We start from the raw sequence: 23,134 nt of genomic DNA on the forward strand, positions 1-23,134 counted from the left end.
TCACACATAGACGATCTTCGGCGGAGCTAGCCTGCTAACAGCTAGCTGAGAGAGACGCCATTAGCTGTGTGAGAAGCAGAGAGTCGCAGCAGCAGAAAGAGGAAGTAGCTCCGTGTTGAGACCCGGTTACCTCACACCTGTTGGTTCATACTGATAACACTCACACTCGCTTATGCTGTCGACGCCTTTCTCTCCGTGTTTGAGCTCCTTGTTTAGAGCCGGAAGCTGATGTGAAGCTACGCAGGAGATCCGTTCCGATCATCGGGTTAGCATTAGCATTAGCATCGCTAGCTTGATAATAAGGCTTGTTGTGATATTAAAGGACTCGTTCAGTGAGTCGAACCCCGAACCCCGAACCCAGCCAGCAGCCATGGCGGCCCGGCCGGGAGGCACGGGGGCGGCCGGCAGGACCTACTCCTTCAAGGTGGTGCTGCTGGGTGAAGGCTGCGTGGGGAAGACGTCGCTGGTGCTCAGATACTGCGAGAACAAGTTCAACGACAAACACATCACAACCCTACAGGTGAGAGACAAGACACACACACCGACAGGAAGCTGCTGCTGCTCTGATAGCCGGTACAACCCGGTACAGCCTGGGTTAGACAGGCAGCAGCTAGCGGTAGCTAACAGCTAGCTGTGACAGTTGGTTGTTATTGTAAATCAGAGCAGGAGGGAGGTGGAGGTGTTGGGCTGGTGATGGTGGTGGAGGTGGGGGGGGGGGGGTGTTTGTGTTGCTGTCACTTGGTTGTGTCCGCGTGTTGCTCGGCCCGGGTCGTCCCGGGGGAGCGGGGTTCCGGCCGGTGTTGTGTCTGAAACCGGAGCCTCCCGTCCAGCCGGGATCATCCGGGATCATCCGGGGTGACGGAGGCGGTCACCTCCGGAGCTGTGATGATGAAATGTGTTCCAACATGTTTACCTGCCGAGAAATACGAGTTATTCATATTACACACACGCGGAGTGTAGTACTACTATTACTCAAGAGCTACTTGTACTTTACTTGAGTATTTACATGTTCTGATACTTCAAACTTCTACTCCACTACATCTCAGAGGTCAATATTGTACTTTATTAATATTAAATATGACTTTATTGATCCCTGAAGGGGAACTGGGACAGTTCTTATATATAAGCATAAAGATATATATTTTAAAAATATAGATAAAGGAGTATGTCCAGTGCTACAATATATAACACAATATATGTAGAGTAATGTAAATAAATATCAAATCAATCAATCAATCAAAAATGTATTTGTATAGCCCTTTACAATAACCAAAAGGTACCCAAAGTGCTTTACATTAACATCAAGAAATAACAGGAATAAAAACATAACATATCATAAAATCATAAAAAGGTGCATAAAAAGCACATGAAAAATGTCACCGGGCTACTAGGTATTAAAAGCCAATCTAAATAAAAAAGTCTTGAGCTTAGATTTAAAAAGTACTAGGTCAGTGCATATATCAGTATATCGTTTATCAAATAATACAAATAAGAGAAATATGTACAAATATGTGCATCAAACACATACAATATATGTGTAAATAAAAATGCTGAGAAGTGGGATCTATTTAGTGTGTTAAATATAAATGCAAGAGTGGTATAAATAAATAAGAATATTTCTTGAAATGCACAGTATAAATGTAGTATTAATTCACAAAATATTGTACAGTTAAGTTACTCCACTATATCTCAGGGGTAAATATTGTACTTTTACAGTAACCAAATTAAAAAATTGGAGAGATTTTTTTTTTTGTTTTATTTTCAGATTTAAGTCACTACATTACTCAAATAAAGTATAAAATATAAGGAAAAAATATATATATTTTTAGATTAAAGTAAAAAATGTGCAGGATAAAGTTACAATATTTTAAAGATTAAAGTCATATTTTTTAAATAAATAATTTACACAAATAAAGTATACAATTTACAAGAAAAAAGTTGTGATAGTTGTAATATTTTGAAAATAAAGTAATAATATTACAAAGAAAAGTTGTATTTTGTGCCGCATCGCCCTGTCGGGATTTATTTCACAACAATGACCCGCTCGCTGTACATTATCCCTTACTTATCTCTTAAAATGTACAGTATAAATGCAGGATTATTTATTGCACAAATTATTGTACAGTTAAATTACTCCACTACATCTCAGAGACAAATATTGTACTTTTTACTCCATTACATTTATCTGACAGCTTTAGTTACTTTACAGATGACAGTTTTTCATTTTCCTCTTGACCAGTGAGCCAACAGGATATAAAGGAGTTAAAATACAACATTAATGCATCAGTAATATTAATCGACCAACATCAGATAGATAATAGGAAAACACTGACAGGGATCATTTTAATACTTTTACTTCAGTGAGGTTTTGAATGTAGGACTTTTACTTGTAGTGGAGTATTTTCACAGTGTGGTATTAGTACTTTTACTGCAGTAATACTTCTTCCATCACTACACACAGATATCAAAGCAGGAAACTGTCTCACAGACTGTTAATAATCAATGTCTCATCAATAATAAATGATGTCCTCGGCCTAAATTCTGCACATTAAACCAGACACATCAATAGCTTTCTGTTTTCTGCTACAGTAATGGATAAATACTGTTCTCTTTCAGCCTAAGTTGCCCATTATAATGTTATTATTAATACCAGCGGTGGAAGAAGTACTCAGATCTTTTACTTCAATGAAAATACCACAGTGGCTGATTAATTTGACTGAATTACGTGGAATAACTGCCAAATAAACGTTAAGTTTCAGTTTCATTTCCTCCTTCTTTCTCACCCACAGGTGCTCACTTTCTATTTCTCTCCCTCTCTTTGCTTTATTAAACAAACCTGTTTAACATTATCTGATCTCAGCTTCTCAAACGTGAGGATTTTATGCTTTTTTCTGGTTTAATATCTTTGTAAACTGAATATCTTTGACAGTTTTATTGTGAAGTAGGTCTGCACATAGTGATGTCACGGTACCAGAAATCTAGTAGTCGATACCAATACCAGTGAATTTACACGATTACCGATACCAATTCGATACCACGGTAAAAATAAATAAATAAATAAATAAATCCCATGTAAATCAACACACACTCCTTTATTAAAACATTTGAACATTACAAAAAACAGGCATGTAGCCTTTAAGTAACAAATAAAAAGAAATGTCTTAATATTGCAAAACAGAACAGTGGCATGTAGCCCTCAAGTATTTAAAATAAACAATATTGTCTGGATGTCTGTCTTTGAGGTGCTTTGCGAAATTGCAAGTATTTCCTCCTTTAGAAAGAAAAGTACGACGGCACCGTTACTGCAACGCATACTGGTTTTTGCGAATCTATTATTACTCCTTGTAAATCCGCCTCGAACGCAAAGTACGTCCATACCCGACTCTTGCTATTTGTTTTCTCAACGAGTTGAGGCGGAGGTAGAGCTGCAGCAGCTGCCATCTTTCACGTCTCGTGTTGTTGTTTTTTCCGTGCTGTTACGACGTTCTTCTTCTTCCTTCATTTCACGGCAGATGAAAACACTTCTAAGTGTATACTGCCCCCATTAGATCCGGAAGAATCGCATCTCCAGTACCTCCGCTCCGGTACAAAATGACAATTACAGGCATCGTTCGGTACGTTTGGTACCGAAGAAAACGAGTACCGTCACATTTTTTTGAATTTTGGTAGAGTTGGTACCGAAGTATCGGTTCTCGTGACATCCCTATCTGCACATACAAGGAATTTGTCTCAGTGTTTTGGTGCATCACAATAAACAATGCAAAAGTCAAGAGACATAATGTGAAATGGAAACATTTTCAATAAAAAATATTAGAAATATTTCTGTTTTTAAAGTGACAGAGCTGGAACGTGAGGATTTTCTTTGTCATAAATGATAGTAAATTAAATATCTTTGTGTTTGGGACTGTTGGTCAGACAAAAGAAGATATCAGAAGACGTCACCATGGACTTTTAACTATTATATGACATTTTACAGACTAAACATTTAACTGAAAAACTAGCCTAATTGACAGATAAGTCAGCAGTGAAAAAATAATTGTGAGTTTGTGTTTGTGGAGAGCATTTAGCCGTTGCGTGGGATTTACAGAAACAAGCGCGGGTGTTTTGACGGCTCCACGCCTTGAAAAGCGAATCGCATCGAGAGCTGCAAATTACGAGTATTGTCCTTATCGGTAAATCTGTCGATTATGGTTTTGATTTAACATTTAACAAAATTGGGTATCACTTTAAAGCTGAGACTCTTGTGGATCCAATGAGCCCAAATGTATTCATGTGTGATGATGTTAGTCCCCATAGGAGACATTTCATTGTAGTGAAACTTGACCTCACTGTATAGAATGACCTGTGGTGACCTCTAGGATAATCACAGCCTCATGAAACTTTATAGCCACAAACTAGAGACCTAGAGCATTCAGAGGATGGATGGCTCAAACTACAGACCTAGAGCATTCAGAGGATGGATGGATCAAACTAGAGACCTAGAGCATTCAGAGGATGGATGGATCAGACTAGAGACCTAGAGCATTCAGAGGATGGATGGATCAAACTAGAGACCTAGAGCATTCAGAGGATGGATGGATCAAACTAGAGACCTAGAGCATTCAGAGGATGGATGGATCAGAGTAGAGACCTAGAGCATTCAGAGGATGGATGGATCAGACTAGAGACCTAGAGCATTCAGAGGATGGATGGCTTTCCTAGCTAGATTGACAATAAGGGGGTTTCTGAGTGCTCGCCATCCACTCGCCGAAAAATGCAATACTTGCAGAAATCTCCAAATGTCGAAGGTTTTTGATTCCAAATCACAGCATAGCTTTTTCTATGGTGTTCCTCAAGGTCTTGGTGTCTTAATGTGGTATTTTGGAGGGATTATTGATCATTTTGATCAATTCTCCAGTGGTAAAAAATTGTTAAATTTAGCACCAAATCTGTGTAACGGATGGTATAAATTGCTGCAACAACTTATGAGTAATAATAGAGCATGGGGATGACCATCATATACTTCTATCATAATGTTCTAAACCCTTATACACTTTTACAATTTATTTAAATTAATTAATTCATGTTTATTTCTGATTAATGACTAGAACAACTTGACCCACAGCGCTGAGCAGCATCTCAAATTAATCTCCAGGTTCCCAGCTTTCAGATGATGTACACCACTTCTATGTAACATCTACTGTTGACCTGCTATCTCCCCCTAAAGACCCCCTGTAACCCTCTAAACAAGACTAAAACCGGTCTATGAAAAAGAGGGGGGTAGTGGAAGAGGCTAAACTGTCAATAGTGAGTCTTACAATAATAGGAGTGGCATAATAAAACATATTAATAACATTTATTGTGGTGTAAAATTACATTGTATTTTTTTATTTTACTATTTTAGAACCAGTTTGTCGGCTGTGGATGTTTGTTTGCTGAAGTTGTTTTGTTTTTGTCTTTTAATGCTCTGATCAGGAGTAACGCTCCTAATGTTGTCGTATATTGTAAAACAATGACAATACAGGCTTTCTATTCTACTCTATTCTACTCTATTCTATTCTATTCTGTGGAGTCTTTTAAGATGGAAGGGTGTAACCCGTCTCTCTCTATTGGTCTGTCCTGAAAGAGATTGTCGATGATGATTTGTTTCACTGAGAAAAATGAAGTCCAGGAGAACAATCCAGAAATGTGGACAGAAAACTTTCCTAATGCAAACATGAGTTTTCATATTCCTCCGTATCATTGTGGCTTCAGGGCTGATAAAATGTCTCTGTGTTTGCATAATATCTCGTTTCAGCCTCAGCTTCTCCGCCAGTCTGACTGTGTGTTTCTGGTTGTTTATCAGCTGCTCAGGTTACAGAAACCTGTCTCTGACCGACTGTCTGGTTACAGGAGAAAGAGAAAATAAAAAAAGGGGGAAATCCCGGAAGTATGATGCAGCGTTTCCACCATAGCAGCCAGTGACGGATCAATAAAGACTGACAGCCTCTGAGCTTCAGTATGTTGTAGTTGTGTAAGCCGGTGTTGTGTTCAAACACCTCGGTGAATGTGGGTTGCGTCATTAGCAGAGTTCTAGCAGCTTCTGAAGCCAAACTTCACCCAGAAATCTGCTGATTTTATGGTCTTTTTGGTTTCATTATAAAGATGGAAAATCCTGGAACAGTGTTGTGTAGAGCTGGACAAGATATCAGGTGGACTGATGCATTTATAGATTAGATTTGTGCAGAGAAGTGCAGAGTAATGTACATTTAGTATCATATAGAATAGACAGTAAGGGTTAGATATAAATACGCTTATATATATATATATATATATATATATATATATATATTTAAAGTGTGAAAGACAGAGAGACAGTGATATGCATATTTATGATATATTTATGATAATTACCTGCTTCTCATGGCCGATACCGATAAAATGACAGATAATTTCACATTTTTGTATTTTAAAAAGAAGTTTATTACCTGTAGTTGCACACCTGAGGGTAAGAAATGCTAAGATGATTTAATATTTCACAGCTTTGGCCAGACCAAATCTAGCTGACATTGTTATTGTTAACACAACAAAAACAGAAAAAAGTTCTGACTCTTCAAATGTTCGCCATAATGCATAATAATAATATATTACCATAATTTATCGGGCCCGATCTTTGTCGTTCCTCCCTACTCTGTCCATATCACATGGTGTGTGCTGAGCATTCAGAGCTTTGATTGGTCTGGAGTAATTAAATGCAAAATGTAATGCTTTAATATTGTCATAATATACTCGTATTAATCACTTATATTTTATGTTAAAAATAATACAGTTTAAAATGAGGCAGATAAAATGATTATTAGCTTATCTCAGATTTGATTGGTGTCTTTGTGTTAACTGTAGTGTGACCTCTAAGATATTTTTAAGGTCATTTAGAAACACAGTCTCCATGACACAGTTTCATGATGGGAGGAGGATGAATGAATAATGTGTTGGACCCCTTCAGGTCACAGTCACATGGTCTTAGAGGGGCTCCTCAGCCATATATCTGCAGGGCTCACATGTGACCTACAGCCCAGAGGTGCATTATGGGAGCTGGATGATGTAGGGACTCTGTTGGCACAAGATGAAGGATCATATTTTATTTGCTTGAGAGTTTCTGCTCAGATGTTGTGGAAAGACTTCAAAGTGAGCGTTAAATGAGATGTTTTCCTGGTTTTAAATAAGATCAGAGGATGTTGTAGTGAAACTGTGGAGAAACTGTCTTCATCTCCCAACACAAGCTCTGCGTGATTAAACCGTCAGTTCATCACGAGATTATTCACAACGCAAAGCTTCACAGATTCAGTTTCTCTAGGCTCAGAGATGTTATTCCACCAGACTGTCACTGTATTTATTATTACAGGATCAGACGACAGGTTTGACCTACATCACCGCTCGCCATTTTTTATGAATCAGTTAATTTTATTAATTAATCTGCTGCAGGGTTACCTTGTAATTTTTGTCAAATTGGTCTCCAAATGCTCTTGTATAATTTCAATTTATTCTATTCTTATTTTTGTTTTATATATTTTTTTATTATTTATTTTTTTTACTTTCTTTTAAGTGGTCTTACAGTATATTCTAAATAATCAATTAATTATTTAGTCTAGAAATTGTCAAAAACTGTTCGTCCCAGAGCCCAACAGAACCCCAAATTATTATTTATTTAATTTTTGCATATAAATTGCTCTATTTTCTGTATATTTACAAAAATATTTGTTTTTAATATAATGTAATTTATTTATTTTTATCCCTTTACGTTTCCTTATTTATATGCAATAAATAAATAAATATTTATTTAATTTTTATTTTTTTTATTTTTCAGTACATTTACAAAAAAAATTATTTGTTTTTATATCCGGTAGTTTATTTATTTGTATCCCTTATTTATATGCAATAAATAAATACATAATTTTAAAAATGCATAAATGTGTATATATACAGAAATAAATTAACAAATAAATGTGATGCTCATAATTTTTATTTTATATTTTATTTGTCTTAATATGTCCACATTTATTGATTCTTTTATTTCTCTTTATACTTCCACGTTTATTTATTCTTTTATTTATTTCTTTATATATTTCCACATATATATATTTATTCCTCTTTATATTTCCACATTTATTTTCTTATTCTTTTACAGATTTATTTGTTTTTATGACACTCGTATGACTCCATAGTAATCACACTGTGCGCTTGCATTAATTTAAAAAAAAAATCATTTTTAAAAGAATTCACTGATTCTTCAATAGATGAAATAAATAATTGATTAATGAACTGGAACAGTTAGGACAATAAGTGAGTATTATCTGCGGTTTAGAGCAGCTCAGCGTTCACACAGCGTTCATCTCATTTAGAGGTCAGAGCACATGTTCAGCAACACACCCGTCAGCTGACCAACCTCACACACATTCACACATGAAAACACACTGTTATATTCCTTCTCTTTGAGTCTCTGAGCCTTCAGAGTCTTTCTGTTGTTGACGTTGAATCTGAATCTGGACCCTGAATTTCACTTTTCCCACGAACCGTCCAATAAATCAGAGAAGTCAACCTTTAACCCCGACGGACTTTGACCTTCTTATCAGAGCTGTTTAACCAGTTTACAGCCTAAAATGAAACTGATGATGTTTTGAGACCCAATGTGAGACGTTGCACATTAAAGACCTGAAAATGATGCAGAACACGAAGAGTTGAAATGTAATTAAGTACATTAAATCAAGTGTTGTATTTTAGTTTACTGTGTGTGATTCTTTGTGGAGAAACTCAGTTTTACAGATCTTACGATTAAATCAACCAATCGATCAGTCGAAATCGTATGCGTTAGTCGACTAAGAATTTCTTTGGTCGAGGACGGACCTAGTAAAGTTTATACATTTTTAATTTTCCATAAGAGTTCACACTAGTTTAAGAACACTTTGCGACTGTTTCTCGGCTTGTATTGAATGTTTTTTAGATCAACTTTTCCTCAAAGAAATACTATTTTTTGTTCACCTCCTTCCTGCAAACTGTCGTCTGTCTGGAACTGAAAATATAAATATATTCTTATCTCCTCTCTGCTGCTTCCTCACTGAATCTTTGTCTTCTTTCTTTTTAACCATCTCATGTTGACTTTCTTCTCTTATGACAGTATGAAAAGCAGAATTATCTTTACCAGAATCTTATTGGTTTACAATATTATCATACAGGATATTTTGTACTAGATAGTCAGTTTGATTTATTTGGTTGACACTAATCTACTAAGCGATGGCAGCATTCATGATATTATCTTGATCTTTAAATGGGATTCAGACATTCTTAAAGACTCCAAAACTGATCACAAACACGTTTTAATAATTAAATCATGTCTGACATTTTGTCCTGAGTTCATATCGTCTATAAAATCTAACTTTATCTTGAGTTTGAGTACGTTCACACTGTAGAAATGGCAGCATGAAGAGCAACATCTCAGTCAAAACTTAATGATTTTAAGACACCGTTTTCCTCTCAATGTAACACCCAACAGAAATGAAAAACGCAGCCCCAAAAATAATAAAAAAAGTATTACAAATATATAACTCTTAAAACCACATAGAGAAACAAAAAATAAAATAAAAAATAGTAAAAAGAAATATATATATATATAACTCTTAAAACCGCTCAGAGAACCAAAACAATTTAATAAAAATAGTAAAAAATATTACAAAGATATAACTTTTAAAAACACTCCAAGAACTAATAAATACAGTTAAAAAATATTACACATATATAACTCATAAAACCACTCCGTGAACCAAAAAAATAAAATAATAAATAGTAAAAGATATTACAAATATATAACTCTTAAAACCACTCCGAGAACCAAAAATACATTAAAAATAGTAAAAGATATTACAAATATATAACTCTCAAAAACACTCCAAGAACCAAGAAATACAATTTAAAAAATAGTAAGAAATATTGCAAATATATATAACACTTAAAAACACTCCAAGAACCAAAAAATACAATTAAAAAATATTACAAATATATATATATATATATATATATATATATATATATATATATATATATATATATAACTCTTAAAAGCACTCCGTGAACCAAAAAATAAATAGTAAAAAAATATTACAAATATATAACTCTTATAAACACTCTGAGAACCAAAAAAATAAGATAACAAATATTAAAATATATAACTCTTATAACCACTCCGAGAACCAAAAATAAATAAATAAATAGAGACACAGGAATAATTTCCGTACGTCTCTCATGATGTCTGTTTATTACACAATAATTCATAGTATACTGATTTCTTGTATACTAATTGCTAAAATAGTAGTAGTTTATAGTAGTATTTTTAAAATGTTGGATTATCTATAGTCTTATCTTTACTATAAATATTAAAATGACCATAACTTTTGAGGCTTGACCGACATATTTTATAGAAGATGAATAATCATTTATATTCTCTTCCTAGATAAAGTTTTTACTTCAGAGTTTTTAGTTGTCTTCTGATTCACCATCTAGTTATAAGCTGTGTCAATTGTAGCTCTGAGCAGCAGCAGAAGGAAATGCAGTAGCTCTCCTTCACACACCGCCAGTGAAGCAGCCTGATACTGAGAGGGACTTAAAAGAACTTTCTGCATTTATCAGAATGATTTTCTTTTCATGATCTGTAATTTCCCCCGTTAACTTTTATTAATGAAACTATTAAAGTCAGAGAGAGAAGGAGAATCTGTCTGTCAGCAACAAACACCGTTTACATCATTTATCCTCATTTCCATTCAGTCACATGAGGCTGATATCTGAACTTCGGGTTTGATATGAATTACATCATTTACATTTTCCCTTTAGCCTAATAACTAATGTCCAGTGTTCAAAAGACACCATAGTCATATTCTGGGTTATTAAATAATTAACTCACAATCAGAATATCAATTAATACTGACGCTAATAATGAATAAATAATATAAAGATATTGTTCCAGTAGAGATGGTTCCTGGTCCTCTAAGCAGGACTCAGTCCACAGTAGAAATACAGACTGCAGGTTGCACTTGTCTTTATTAGTATTAGTACAGTTTAGACATAAACAGCTGATCCAGCTGTGATCAGCTGCTGCTGTCATCAGAAACGGACATCGCTTCACGTGACGCTTCAGAGGAAACAACGGTCTCATGTCTCTTAAATCGTATTTCCTCGTTTCCTCTCTCCTCGCATGGTTTCCTTGCGTCTCTCCATGCTTCCCTGGTGGGAGGGACTAAGATGCAAGGAAAAGACGCAAGTGAGGGAAACGGGGATGCAATTAAGAGCTTTGGGATGCGGCTACAGAGTCCATGATGAATGTCATTAGGTCTGCAGGTATTTGGTCATAAACCAAAGTGTTGGACACATTAACATGTTGCCCTGATGGTGGCGCTAGAGGAAAAGTCACCAGTCAGTAGGATTTATCATCATGGAAACATATTTGTTCATTACAATCCTTCCAATAGTTGTTGAGATATTTCACTCTGGACCAAAGCAAAAACATGACGGTATCACCTCACTCTCTGTAAGAGATATGCTATAATGAAAAGTATTTAAAAAGTATTAAATAACAACTCTCCAGTAGGATTGTTTTTGTTTGCATCACAAACCGTCTTGTAGAAAATACTTTTTAAATCAATTTTCATTAAATAGCATTGAAGGGAAACAGAAAAAAAAACAGCTTTGAATGGAGAATTTTTGAATCAATATATTGGCCGATAAATGACATGATATTGAAGTACTGAAATGCCAAAGTGTTTAAGGTTTTAGCCTGATTTGTAATAATTATTAAAAACTGAATTGAAATCATTGTGTCGTCCTCTTCGTCTGCAGGCGTCCTTCCTCACAAAGAAGCTCAACATCACAGGAAAGAGAGTGAACCTGGCCATATGGGTGAGAGCCACAGCTGTCTCTGTTGATGTTTACATGGCACCAACATAAAGTTTACGGTACAAATATGAACTTTATTGTGTGTTTTTGTGTTTTTCAGGACACAGCAGGTCAGGAGCGTTTCCATGCGTTAGGTCCCATCTACTACAGAGACTCCAATGGAGCCATCCTAGTGTACGACGTCACAGACGAAGACTCCTTTCAGAAGGTAAATACTCAACATGACTGGAGGTTTACACGAGTCTAATGCTGTTCTACTGTTCTATAATAGTAGGGGCTTGTATTAATCTCATGTTTTACTAATACTTTTAGAGTATTTACTGAAAAGAGTCTGTAGAATCAGAGCATTGGACAACTTTTTATTTGTTGCAGTGGTGGTAAAATAACTAAGTACATTTACTAAGTGTAATTCTGAGGTACTTTACTTGGAGAATTTCCATTTTATGCTACTTTATACTTCTACTCCACTACATCTCAGAGGGAAATATTGTACTTTTTACTCACTACATTTAACTGACAGCTGTAGTTACACATTAAGTTTATTAAAACAAAATATAATCAACTAATAAATTCTGTATTATTATAGATTAAACTACCATCAGTATATAAAGTCATTAAAAGTAGCTCCACCTTTACCAGCTGCAACATTAAAGTGATGAACACATTAATGCATCAATCAATTATAATACAATAACATAAGATAGATTATTCTGCATATTGAGTACTTTTACTTTTTGGACATTCAGTATATTTTGATTCTTTTACTTTTGTACTTTTACTTCAGTAAGATTTTGAATGCAGGAGGTAGTATTACTACTTTTACTTCAGCAAAAGATCGGAGTACTTCTTCGTGCTCTTGGACAGCTTTTGAAAGTTTGAACAAGAAGTTTGGGGTATTTTTGCAGTAAAAACGTAATATATATTCTTCAAACTAAGGTACTGTAACTATAAGTTTTTATTTATTAGTATTGAGGCTTCAATAGCATATTGATTAAAAATGTAACAGCCATATTTGATATATATAACACTTTGTAGAGCTGAAATGAACACTGGACTCACCGATCAGTCCATCGACAGAAAGTTAAACGTCAATTGTGTTAAATTTATTATCAAAAATGTCAATGTCTTTGTTGTCCATCTTCTCAAATGTGTAATTATGCTTTTTTTCTCCTTTTAACTTTCCTTCTTCTCGTCTTCACTTCACATCTTTTTATTCTCTCCTCCTGTTTTCTCCTTTTGGTGTAAAACATTATTTGTGAATATAAATGTCTAATTGTTTGTTTCTGTGGTTGCAGGTGAAGAACTGGGTGAAAGAGTTGAGGAAAATGTTGGGGAACGAGATTTGTTTATGTATAGTAGGTAAGTTATCAGAAATGATATCAATCCCATGAAACATTTACTTCATCTGAACATTTTAGAGCATCAACAACAAAAAGCAGAGTGCTCCCGTAGTTATTAATGAGCCTGATTACCACAAACAGTTCCTTATTATATTATTATCTCTGGATAAATGGATTAAAACTAAACATGAACACAGTTTTTATTCTCAGTAATGAAGCCATGAGTTCCAGATAAAAGATTATTGGCAGCAAAAGGCAAGTTGTAGCTGTAAATCTTTATTGTTTCGTAGAGTTCATCCATCGTGAGCCGGTTACATTTAAAACTACATCTTTTCCTCTCTGATTTAGCGTTCGTCTCACCTTAAAACTGAGCTCCATAAAATGCTCTCCAGAGTTGATAAATCATAAAACGCCATCTTGGCTGCTTTTTTTTTTTGTGTTGACGATATAGCAGATGGTCAACGGAGGAGACCTGCCGTGTGTGTAGCAGGAAAGTTAAGAAGACGACAGTTTCACTTTTAAAAGTCAATACAGTCGATCACACAAACCACCTGTTGTCATTAACTTTTATTTATCTTATCAGAAGATGTTGTGATCATGAAATACAGATTTGATTAGCAGTTTGGAAACATCTGGTAACAGGTTCACAGTTGTATTTGCGACGGCGTATTAGAGCCAAATAAACACAGAGACAAGAGAGGGGGTAATAATCCGAGAAAAAACTCAGAATTTCCAAGATTAAAGTTGTAAATTATCAGACGCCCAAAGACTGCACATTAATCTATAACACTCTGACACAGGATTTTCCATCTCTGAAAAGTTATTTTATCTAAGAGGGGTTTGGATTCATGTGTGACAGAAAGGATTGTTTGTTGGTCTTGTTTCCATAGCTTCTAAATACGAATTTATATGTCTGCGTGGCTTCATGAGGGAAGTTTTCCGAAGTATTTTAAGTGGATTATGTTGTTGTTGTCCTGGTCGTCATGTGTTTGGACCAGTTCATACTGTGGGAAAGCTGCAGTTATGAAATCTGCTGTTTTATAATGTCATTTTGGTGTTTTTGATAGAGAAGTAGTAAATAACATGAGGACATCTTCTAGAACAGTGAAGTTTGAGACTGTTTTATTCTGCATGTGGTTGAGCTGTTGGATTGTTAATACACCTGTTGAACTCAGTTCAACTTTTAGTTTACTTCAAAATATAGAAATATTCAGCACATCGGCTGAAAAGTCAAGTTTTGTTTTCAGCTGTTTAATTCTTCCCTAATCAAAATGTTTTATATTAACTATGGGTCATGAAACAAGCTCTAATAAACCCACCGTACTCTAGCTTCGATAACATGAAGTATCGGGCTACGGTGGCGTATTAGGGCTATAAAAAATAAAAAAGACTCAAATTTCCAAGATAAAAGTGGTAAACTTATGACAAATCAGATCATTTGATTTAATGATTGCTAATACAACAATATAAACAACCAAATATAACTAATATAACAAAAAATTATTATAAAATCTTTACCAACCCTACCTTTAATGTCAGAGAATATCAGAGTTGTTTTCCTTTACGTCTAAATTTAAAGTGATACATTTACGAGATAAAAGCAGTTTGTTGTTTTCTTCTCAATAGGTCCAGTTCACGGTAATGTCTCTAAAAGGTCCGGATGCTTATGATAATATAATATGTTGATATGATGATGATATTCTGGGCTAAAATCATGAGTATTTCCTTTTTGCTAAATCCGATTGCAAAGTATAATTTAATTAATTGGGTTGTGCACTGCAGACATAATACAAAACATGAGGTTGATCCAACCTTGCAAAGTGAGGCTAAAAACAAACAATTTTCCAGAGTTTTTTAAATTAATTAATAAAAATTCGAGTTTTTTTTTCTCAGAATAATATCCCCTTCTCTGTGTATTTAAATATATATATATATATAAATTTTTTTTTTTTCATTTTTACCTACAATGGCCCTACTAAGCCATCCTACTAAGCTGTCCTACTACGCCGTCCTATCAGGCAGCATCTCGCATCTTTGACAGAATAATTTTAGTTTTCAGTGCAGAATTATTACATTTTCCTCTGAAATAACTTGTGTTGATATGATTGACATGATAAGAATACACAATAATCAGTTTATAGTAATAATTCAAGAGACTGTACGTATTAATTTATAAAACCCACGAGGAGTTATTATATAAGATAATTATTATTATTATTAATATTGATGTGGAAGGTGGTGATAAAAGCCAACAGTCTGTGAATAAAGTCTGTCTGTGGCATTAGATGGACAAGTGTTTTTATAATGGATTATAACGGATGAAAACAAATATTTGTATTAAAATGACTTCTCATGAGCAGAAATGGGACACAAGAAGTTTTTCACATTTTTAAAATGACTTGTTTTGTTGTGATACGATGATATCTTTATTCTTTGTATTTCCTGCTCTGTATATATTCAACTATTATACAGAAATTAATACAAAATGAATTGTGTTTGATTTAATGAGCTGATAAATAATGAATCGGGACGTTTGACTGAATGTGTTTGCTTTATTTTTCTCTGCAGGTAATAAAATTGATTTGGACAAAGACAGACATGTTTCAGTGGAAGACGCTGAGAGGTAAAACAAATCAAAACACCATGATAATGATGATGATGATGATGATGATGGTGATGATGGTGTTATGTGAGCGTGCTCGTTATCGCTCTGTTTCTGTGTAGTTATGCCGAGTCGGTGGGAGCCAAACATTACCACACATCAGCCAAGTTAAATAAAGGCATCGAGGAGCTTTTCCTGGACCTCTGTAAACGTAAGACACATGAAACACTCTGCAAACATATAATATAATATAATATAATATGAACATTAGAGCCGGCCGGTTTGAGATCAAGTTAATATCATAATATTTCCACAAAGTCACATTAATAACGAGATTAAGGAGATCTATTAAAGGAATATTTTGATTTGATAAAGTGTTTATTTTGGGACTACACCTCACACAGATGTTATCTGCACTTTCTTTTTTGGGGGATTTTAAAGGAACATTTTGGAAATCGTTGTTTGCTGTAACAGAGTCAGATGAGAAGATGGATTTCACTCTATTTATTTAGCGAAATAAAAAGAATGATGCAGGAATAAAATCAACATGAAACTTTTACAATGTATGAAACAGGTTTAGCTTAATATTCAGTAAACAGTCACAGCTGCCGTTTATCATTACTGTTACTGGGTGGAAGTTTAACCCTCTGTAGTTTAACCCTCTAAAACAATAGACCTGTTTTAGTCTTGTTTAGGGGGTTACAGGGGGTCTTTAGGGGGAGATAGCAGGTCAACAGTAGATGTTACATAGAAGTGGTGTACATCATCTGAAAGCTGAGAACCTTTGATCCCTCCATCCTCTGAATGCTCTAGGTCTGTAGTTTGAGCCATACATCCTCTGAATGCTCTAGGTCTGTAGTTTGAGCCATCCATCCTCTGAATGCTCTAGGTCTCTAGTCTGATCCATCCATCCTCTGAATGCTCTAGGTCTCTAGTTTGATCCATCCATCCTCTGAATGCACTAGGTCTCTAGTTTGATCCATCCATCCTCTGAATGCTCTAGGTCTCTAGTTTGATCCATTCATCCTCTGAATGCTCTAGGTCTCTAGTTTGTGGCTGTAAAGCTTCATCAAATCAAATCAATTTATTTTTGTATAGCGTCAAATCACAACAGAAGTTATCTCAAGACGCTTTTTTCATGAGGCTGTGATTATCACCACAGGTCATTCTATAAAGCGAGGTCACGTTTCACTACAGTGAAATGTCTCCTATGGGGACTAACAAGGGACCCCTTTGAAAATGGACATGACAGCTTTTCCTCGCCGTGTTTGGAGTGTTATTTAACCTCCTTCACAACAAGCTAGTATGACGTGGTTGGTACCGGCGGATTCTTTAGGTTTTCTAGTTTCAGAACATTTGTATGAAATGTGTGTCTACATAAATAAACTGTTAGTATTGTTTATTTTAGGCAACTAGATTTGGAAAAACTGGGTGATGATGAACTGAAATAATTAACAAACTTGGATATAATTTTACTCTTATTTCCCACGTTATTATTGTGTCTTTAAACTTATTCTAAGTATTTAAACCTAAATAGAAGATAAATTATTGAAAAGTTGTATTAAAGTAGTTGGAGGAGGACAAGAGGTCATTATAATAATAATAAGAATATAAATAAATATAATACTATAATAAAATATTTGTTAATTGTGATATTTGAAGGATGTTGGAGGTGTGTTTTAACTCTTTGTGTGTTTTCAGGGATGATGGAGACGGCTCAGGCCGAGGAGAGGTTGAAGGGCAACGGAGCCAGCCAATCAGCATCGAGTAGGCGGGGCGTACAGATTGTTGACGACGAACCACAAGCCACGCCCGCCGGAGGATGCTGCTCTTCTGGCTAACACACACACACACACACACACACACACACATGCTTGCAGACATCATATTCACACACACATTTACTCTGTTGCTCTAAATAATCCCAGCTGTGTTCATTCAGCGCTGCCTCTGCTGCTAAGGAGCATGGGAAATCCTATTTAAAATGGTTTAATCACTGTTCCCTCCAAAATAAAAGTAACTCATGATCAAAATGAGCGCGTTTAAATTTGACGAAAATCACATTTTCAGCACTTTAATTACTATAATTTCCTCCAGAAGCAGCGATTAACAGTTTATACTCCCCCAAAGAAAGGCCACTACACGTCCAATATATATATACAGCTGGTTTTGTGTGTTTAATACATTAATGATAAAAGAGCTGAAGTAACTTTGAGGACATGAAATGGCGGCAGAGATTTATTGTGTTTTGGGGTTTTTTTGGTGGGAATTTCTCGAGGGATAAAACGTTCAAACACACACTGTATAAACCTCCATTAACCATCATATTTATCTAAAAATATAAACATGTTTTCACACCCAGAGGAGCAGGAGGCGGACAGTTTGTGGTGAAATGGCACCACCTGCTGGACAAAACATTAAAGGACAGATTTATTCAAGTTTATCTTAATACACTCTCACGACGTATGTGCAGAAAATACTTCACGTTGGCCTCTTCCTGACACAAATACTCTGTAAGAGAAGGAGGTTTTTAAAGTTCCTCTTAAAGAGATAGTTCAGATTGAAGTGTGGTTGTATGAGGTATTTCTCCATAGTCAGTGTATTTCCTACAGTAGATGGAGTTTGCAGAAACAGACATGAATACAGGGAACTGAAGCCGTTGTCTATGCTCTCTTCATTTTACCTCTCAGAACAGGAGAGTTGCTGGTCTACCGCTACATCGGTCGGTTAGTATGTGTGTGTTATTGTGCGACTAAAGGGTCAATTCGGTTCACCGAAGTCACACAATAACACAAACTAACTATCTGATCGAGGCAGCGGTAGACCAGCAACTCCTGTGTTCTGAGAGGTAAAATGACTGTTTTTGTGAATGGAGTCTGGTGGCGTTAAAGAGAGCAATATAACAGCTCCAGTTCCCCGTAGTCCTGTCCGTTTCTCCAAACTGATCGCCATCTACTGTAGGTAATACATTGACTATGGAGAAGTACTTAACACAACCACACTTCAAAACACCTGGAGTATCCCTTTAAAGTTAATATGAGGTTCAACAGTCTGGTTTAGACAAACCAGGTGAGCGTCTTCATCCTGGGAGTTGTGTGAACGTTACTGCTGGTGTTTAATCCCGGAAACAAACTGGAAGAAAACAGTGTGTGTGGAAACAAAAAGTGTTTCTTTTTATGCTAAAAGAACAACTTCACTCAGACTGTTGAAGCCTCATTTCACTTTTTACACAGAATGGAGAATTTATCCTCCATCTCTGATGACAGGAGAGATCAATAACTCTTTAAACTAACCTCCCAGTAACATAAACAAAAATCATTAGATTAAATAGATATAGACAGATTCAATTGAGTGTCTGTAAAATGATTTTTCTGAACATCACAAAAGGTCCAATAAAAATGTGTCTAGAGTTCTAGAAGAGATGCGTCAGTAAATTATTTTCCTAAAACCTCCATCCTGCTGTGAACACACACACACACGCCTTGTGAGTGTTGTTAATATAAACTGGAGAAAAATCTCAATTTGTCCTTTTATATGAGCAGTTTACTCTTAAATATTAAATACAAATAAATATAATTCAATTAATCCATCACCAAGAACCTGGACTTCAGTCAGAGCTGCACATTTAATAAACATAATTATAAAACCTGAAAATTAAAAATGTTTCCAGTTCGAAAGAAGCTGCAGGTGATTTATGGTGAAAGCTAAAAGTATAAAATATGATCATTTAATAAATGAAGTCATACACTAACAATAAAAACAACAAGAAAACACAACCGTTGAACCTGATTTTTTTTTTTATTTGTTAAAATCAATTTTAGAGATTAATAAAACTATAAATTAAAATTAAGCACCTCAGTTTGCTAAACAATAAATATAGAAACATTCATTAAAATGTCTGTATTTAACAGTTTAGTATTATTTATTTAAAACCTGAAGATATTCACTCAACGATATAAAACTGAGAAAAACTACTGATTAATTTCCTTCCATCGATTAATTGATTAATCATTTTAGCTCGACTGTAAATTTAAATAATTTATCTTCACGTCAAAACAAAAAAATTAGAAATCAAGAAGTAAAACAGCAAATCTTAAACAGAACAAAACTGAAGTACTGATCAAAAACTGACAGCTGTAATATATTAATATATAATAAGTTCATTATTGAAACAATAACATGTCAGAAAATAGTGAAAATATCTTAAAATTATCCAAAAACTCAAATATTCAGTTAACAAAGATATAAAACACAGAAACTAAAACCAGAGAATCGATTAATCGTCAAATAATTCATCAAAAACATTTCTGTCGATGAACTAATTGATTGATCTGTTTCTGTTTATCTGGATTTTTGGTCTGTAACACATTAATGTTTTTTTGTTAATTTATTCTTATGATTTTCAGGTATTTAATAATGGATTCATTGTTAAGTAATTGTTAAGATATATGATGTCTTCAAATTGTTGTTTTGTCCTCGAAACCGCAAAATATTTAATTTACAAAGATATAAAACAGCTGGAAAAATTTGATTATTATTGACATTTTACTGAAAAATGACTTAAAACAATTAAAATTCTTGTCAATTAATTCTCGTTGTAATCGATTAATTCAGCTCTAAATATAATAATGGCTTCCTCAGAATTGTGCAGCTCAGAGTTCAGCTCCTTCCTCCTTCTCCTCTTCCTCTACATGGTTTTTAACACACAAACACACACACACACACAGATAAATAAATATACCGTGCATGTTTGATTTCTGTAAAAGGCTTTTTTCTGTTTAACTTTTAAAAGAAATGGTGAATAAAAAACCTGAACGGCGGATTATTTAATAAGTTATATTCACGTGGCGGTGATGGAAATCTGTACATGAACAAAGTTTTCTGTGTTCTCTCTACTGTGTACTTTTACTGTTGTTTTCCAGCGAGCCTGTAGCTCCATTAATCTCTCTGCTTACTGAAAACAAAGAAAACTACAGTGACGTTGTACAAAAACAAAAACATATACAGGACATTTTATCGATGCACATAGAAGATGAAGAAGAAGAAGAAGAACTAAACGCTGTCCCGTCCTCTTCATTATGGAATAATGGAAATATAATGAAAATATATAATGTGGTTGAAAAGGAAAAAAATCAGCACACTTTTTGGAAATGTAATTTTTTAAACTGCTAGTGTCAAAAGTGTTTTGTAAAGATAATAGAACAATTACAACGATTTACACAACGCACGGCGGTGTCGCACACATTGTCCTTATTTCATGGTCACAGTTCTTCTCTTCACACGGGCTTTTACAGGAAAAACTTCAATTCAAAGTATAAGTCTGGTGATTATAGTCAATAAATCCCATAAAAACAAAACAACAGCGAATTTATCTACTAACTAGTATTGTGTGAGCTCCATTGTTGTGTTTTTCAGATGTTTTCACTCATTTTTTCACATTTTACTAATATTTCAATTGTGAAAAATATAATTATTAGTAAAATATGTCAAAGAAATAGTGAAAATTGTCCAAATATGTGAAATATATCCGGAAAAATATTAATAAATTGTCAGAAAAATGTAAAAAAGAAATATATATATATACAATATCTATATATAAACTGGGGGAAAAAAGTTTGGAAACTTGTGTTTGGTGGATTATTTCTCCGTTGTTACAATGCTAATGGTCATTGTATTTTACATCGTTGGAAAGCCTGTTTATTTACCTTCACAATGATGTCCAACTTGTAAGGATCATGCATTTGTGGGATGAGCAGCACAGCTGATTATGTGGGTAGCATCCAAGAAAAATTTGCCAAAATGCTCTGTCAATGGTAAACAGTGTATTCTCCTGTTGGTGTTGACTCTTGTTTTGAGTTGTTTGGTGGATTGGATGATTGAACTCTCTATCAGTAACAAGGAACAAACGAGACATATTGGCTATTTTACACTTTATTCATTTAATCCACCGTCAGGAGCCTCAGTAGCGGTGGAAGATCCATACGCAGCCACAACAGCCTGGCACCTCCTCCTCATGCTGGTCACCAACCTGGTCACACGTTGCTGTGGGATGGCATTCCATTCCTCAACCAGGATTCGTTGCAGGTCAGCCAGCGTGGCTGTGTGTTCTCTCAAGGATGTCACTGGCAAAACAAGGCTTGTCATCATTGAAGGCCATCTCAATGCAGTGAGATATCGGATGAGATTCTGCAGCCAGTGGCGATCCCATATCTCCACAATCTGGGACCTAACTTCATCCTCCAAGAAACAACGCTCGCCCCCACAGAGCCAGGGTTATCACAGACTACCTCCACAATGTGGGAGTAGAGAGAATGGAACGGCCTGCCAAGAGTCCAGACCTCAACCCAATTCAACATGTGGGATCAGCTTGGGCGTGCTGTACGTGATAGAGTGACCAACACAACCACGCTGGCTGACCTGCAATGAATCCTGGTTGAGGAATGGAACGCCATCCCACAGAAACGTGTGACCAGGTTGGTGACCAGCATGAGGACGAGGTGCCAGGCTGCTCAGATATGCTGCTCATCCCACAAATGCATGATCCTTACAAGTTGGACATCATTGTGAAGGTAAATAAACAGGCTTTCCAACCATGTAAAATACAATGCCAATTAGCATTGGAACAACAGAGAAATAATCAACTGAACACAAGTTTCTGAACTTTTTTTCCCTAGTTTATATATACGCAAAAGTTATTAGTAAAATATGTGAAAAAAATTAATGAAAATGATCTGTAAAAAATGTGAGACATCTGAATAATATGTGAAATATATCCAGAAAAATATTAGTAAAATATGTCAGAAAAAATGAAAAATATCTGAAAATTATTGGCAAAATATGTGAACTAATTTTTGAAAATTGTCCGAAAAATATGTATAAAATGTCAGAAAAACGTGAAAAATATAAGTCTGGTGATAGTCTGTATTTTAATTATAGTCAATAAATCCCATAAAAAAACCAACAGTGAACTTATCTACTAACAAGTGTTGTGTGTATCACAGCCTGATTTCTCTTCTTCCTCTGACCCATTGAGCTCCATTGATCCTTTTCGGAGGTTTCTCGGACATTTTTCACAATGTTTTTCACATTTTACTTGTGAAAAATATAATTATTAGTCAAATATAAGATTTTTTTTATGAAAATTGTCTGAAAAATATGTGGGAAAATGTACGAATTATATGTGAAATACATCCAGAAAAATATTAGTAAAATCTTTCAGAAAAATGTGAAAAATATCTGAAAATTCTTAGTAAAATATGTGAAGAAAATAGTGACAATTGTCCAAAAAAAAAAAAAG

General features: G+C 34.9%; 1 protein-coding gene across 1 annotated transcript; it reads left to right on the plus strand.

Annotated features, from left to right (window-relative positions):
• Positions 1 to 20,972, plus strand: rab21 (RAB21, member RAS oncogene family). The gene is made up of 8 exons (XM_074626346.1): positions 1 to 520; positions 11,839 to 11,898; positions 11,996 to 12,103; positions 13,191 to 13,254; positions 15,804 to 15,858; positions 15,960 to 16,048; positions 17,539 to 18,402; positions 18,466 to 20,972. The coding sequence occupies exons 1-7, from the start codon at positions 371 to 373 to the stop codon at positions 17,676 to 17,678; spliced, it is 666 nt and encodes a 221-aa protein (XP_074482447.1). The 5' UTR covers positions 1 to 370; the 3' UTR covers positions 17,679 to 18,402; positions 18,466 to 20,972.
• Positions 20,973 to 23,134: the final 2,162 nt, after the last annotated feature.

This window comes from Sebastes fasciatus, chromosome 23 (genome assembly GCF_043250625.1).
Source record: "Sebastes fasciatus isolate fSebFas1 chromosome 23, fSebFas1.pri, whole genome shotgun sequence".
Lineage (NCBI taxonomy): Eukaryota > Metazoa > Chordata > Actinopteri > Perciformes > Sebastidae > Sebastes > Sebastes fasciatus.

What these genes read in the sequence shown, in the direction of transcription:
- rab21 (XM_074626346.1), top strand. Translation starts at nt 371, where the DNA reads ATGGCGGCCCGGCCGGGAGGCACGGGGGCGGCCGGCAGGACCTACTCC. An exon ending in GATTTGTTTATGTATAGTAG is followed by an intron (nt 13,255 to 15,803) that starts GTAAGTTATCAG and finishes TTTTCTCTGCAG; the next exon opens with GTAATAAAATTGATTTGGAC. An exon ending in TCAGTGGAAGACGCTGAGAG is followed by an intron (nt 15,859 to 15,959) that starts GTAAAACAAATC and finishes GTTTCTGTGTAG; the next exon opens with TTATGCCGAGTCGGTGGGAG.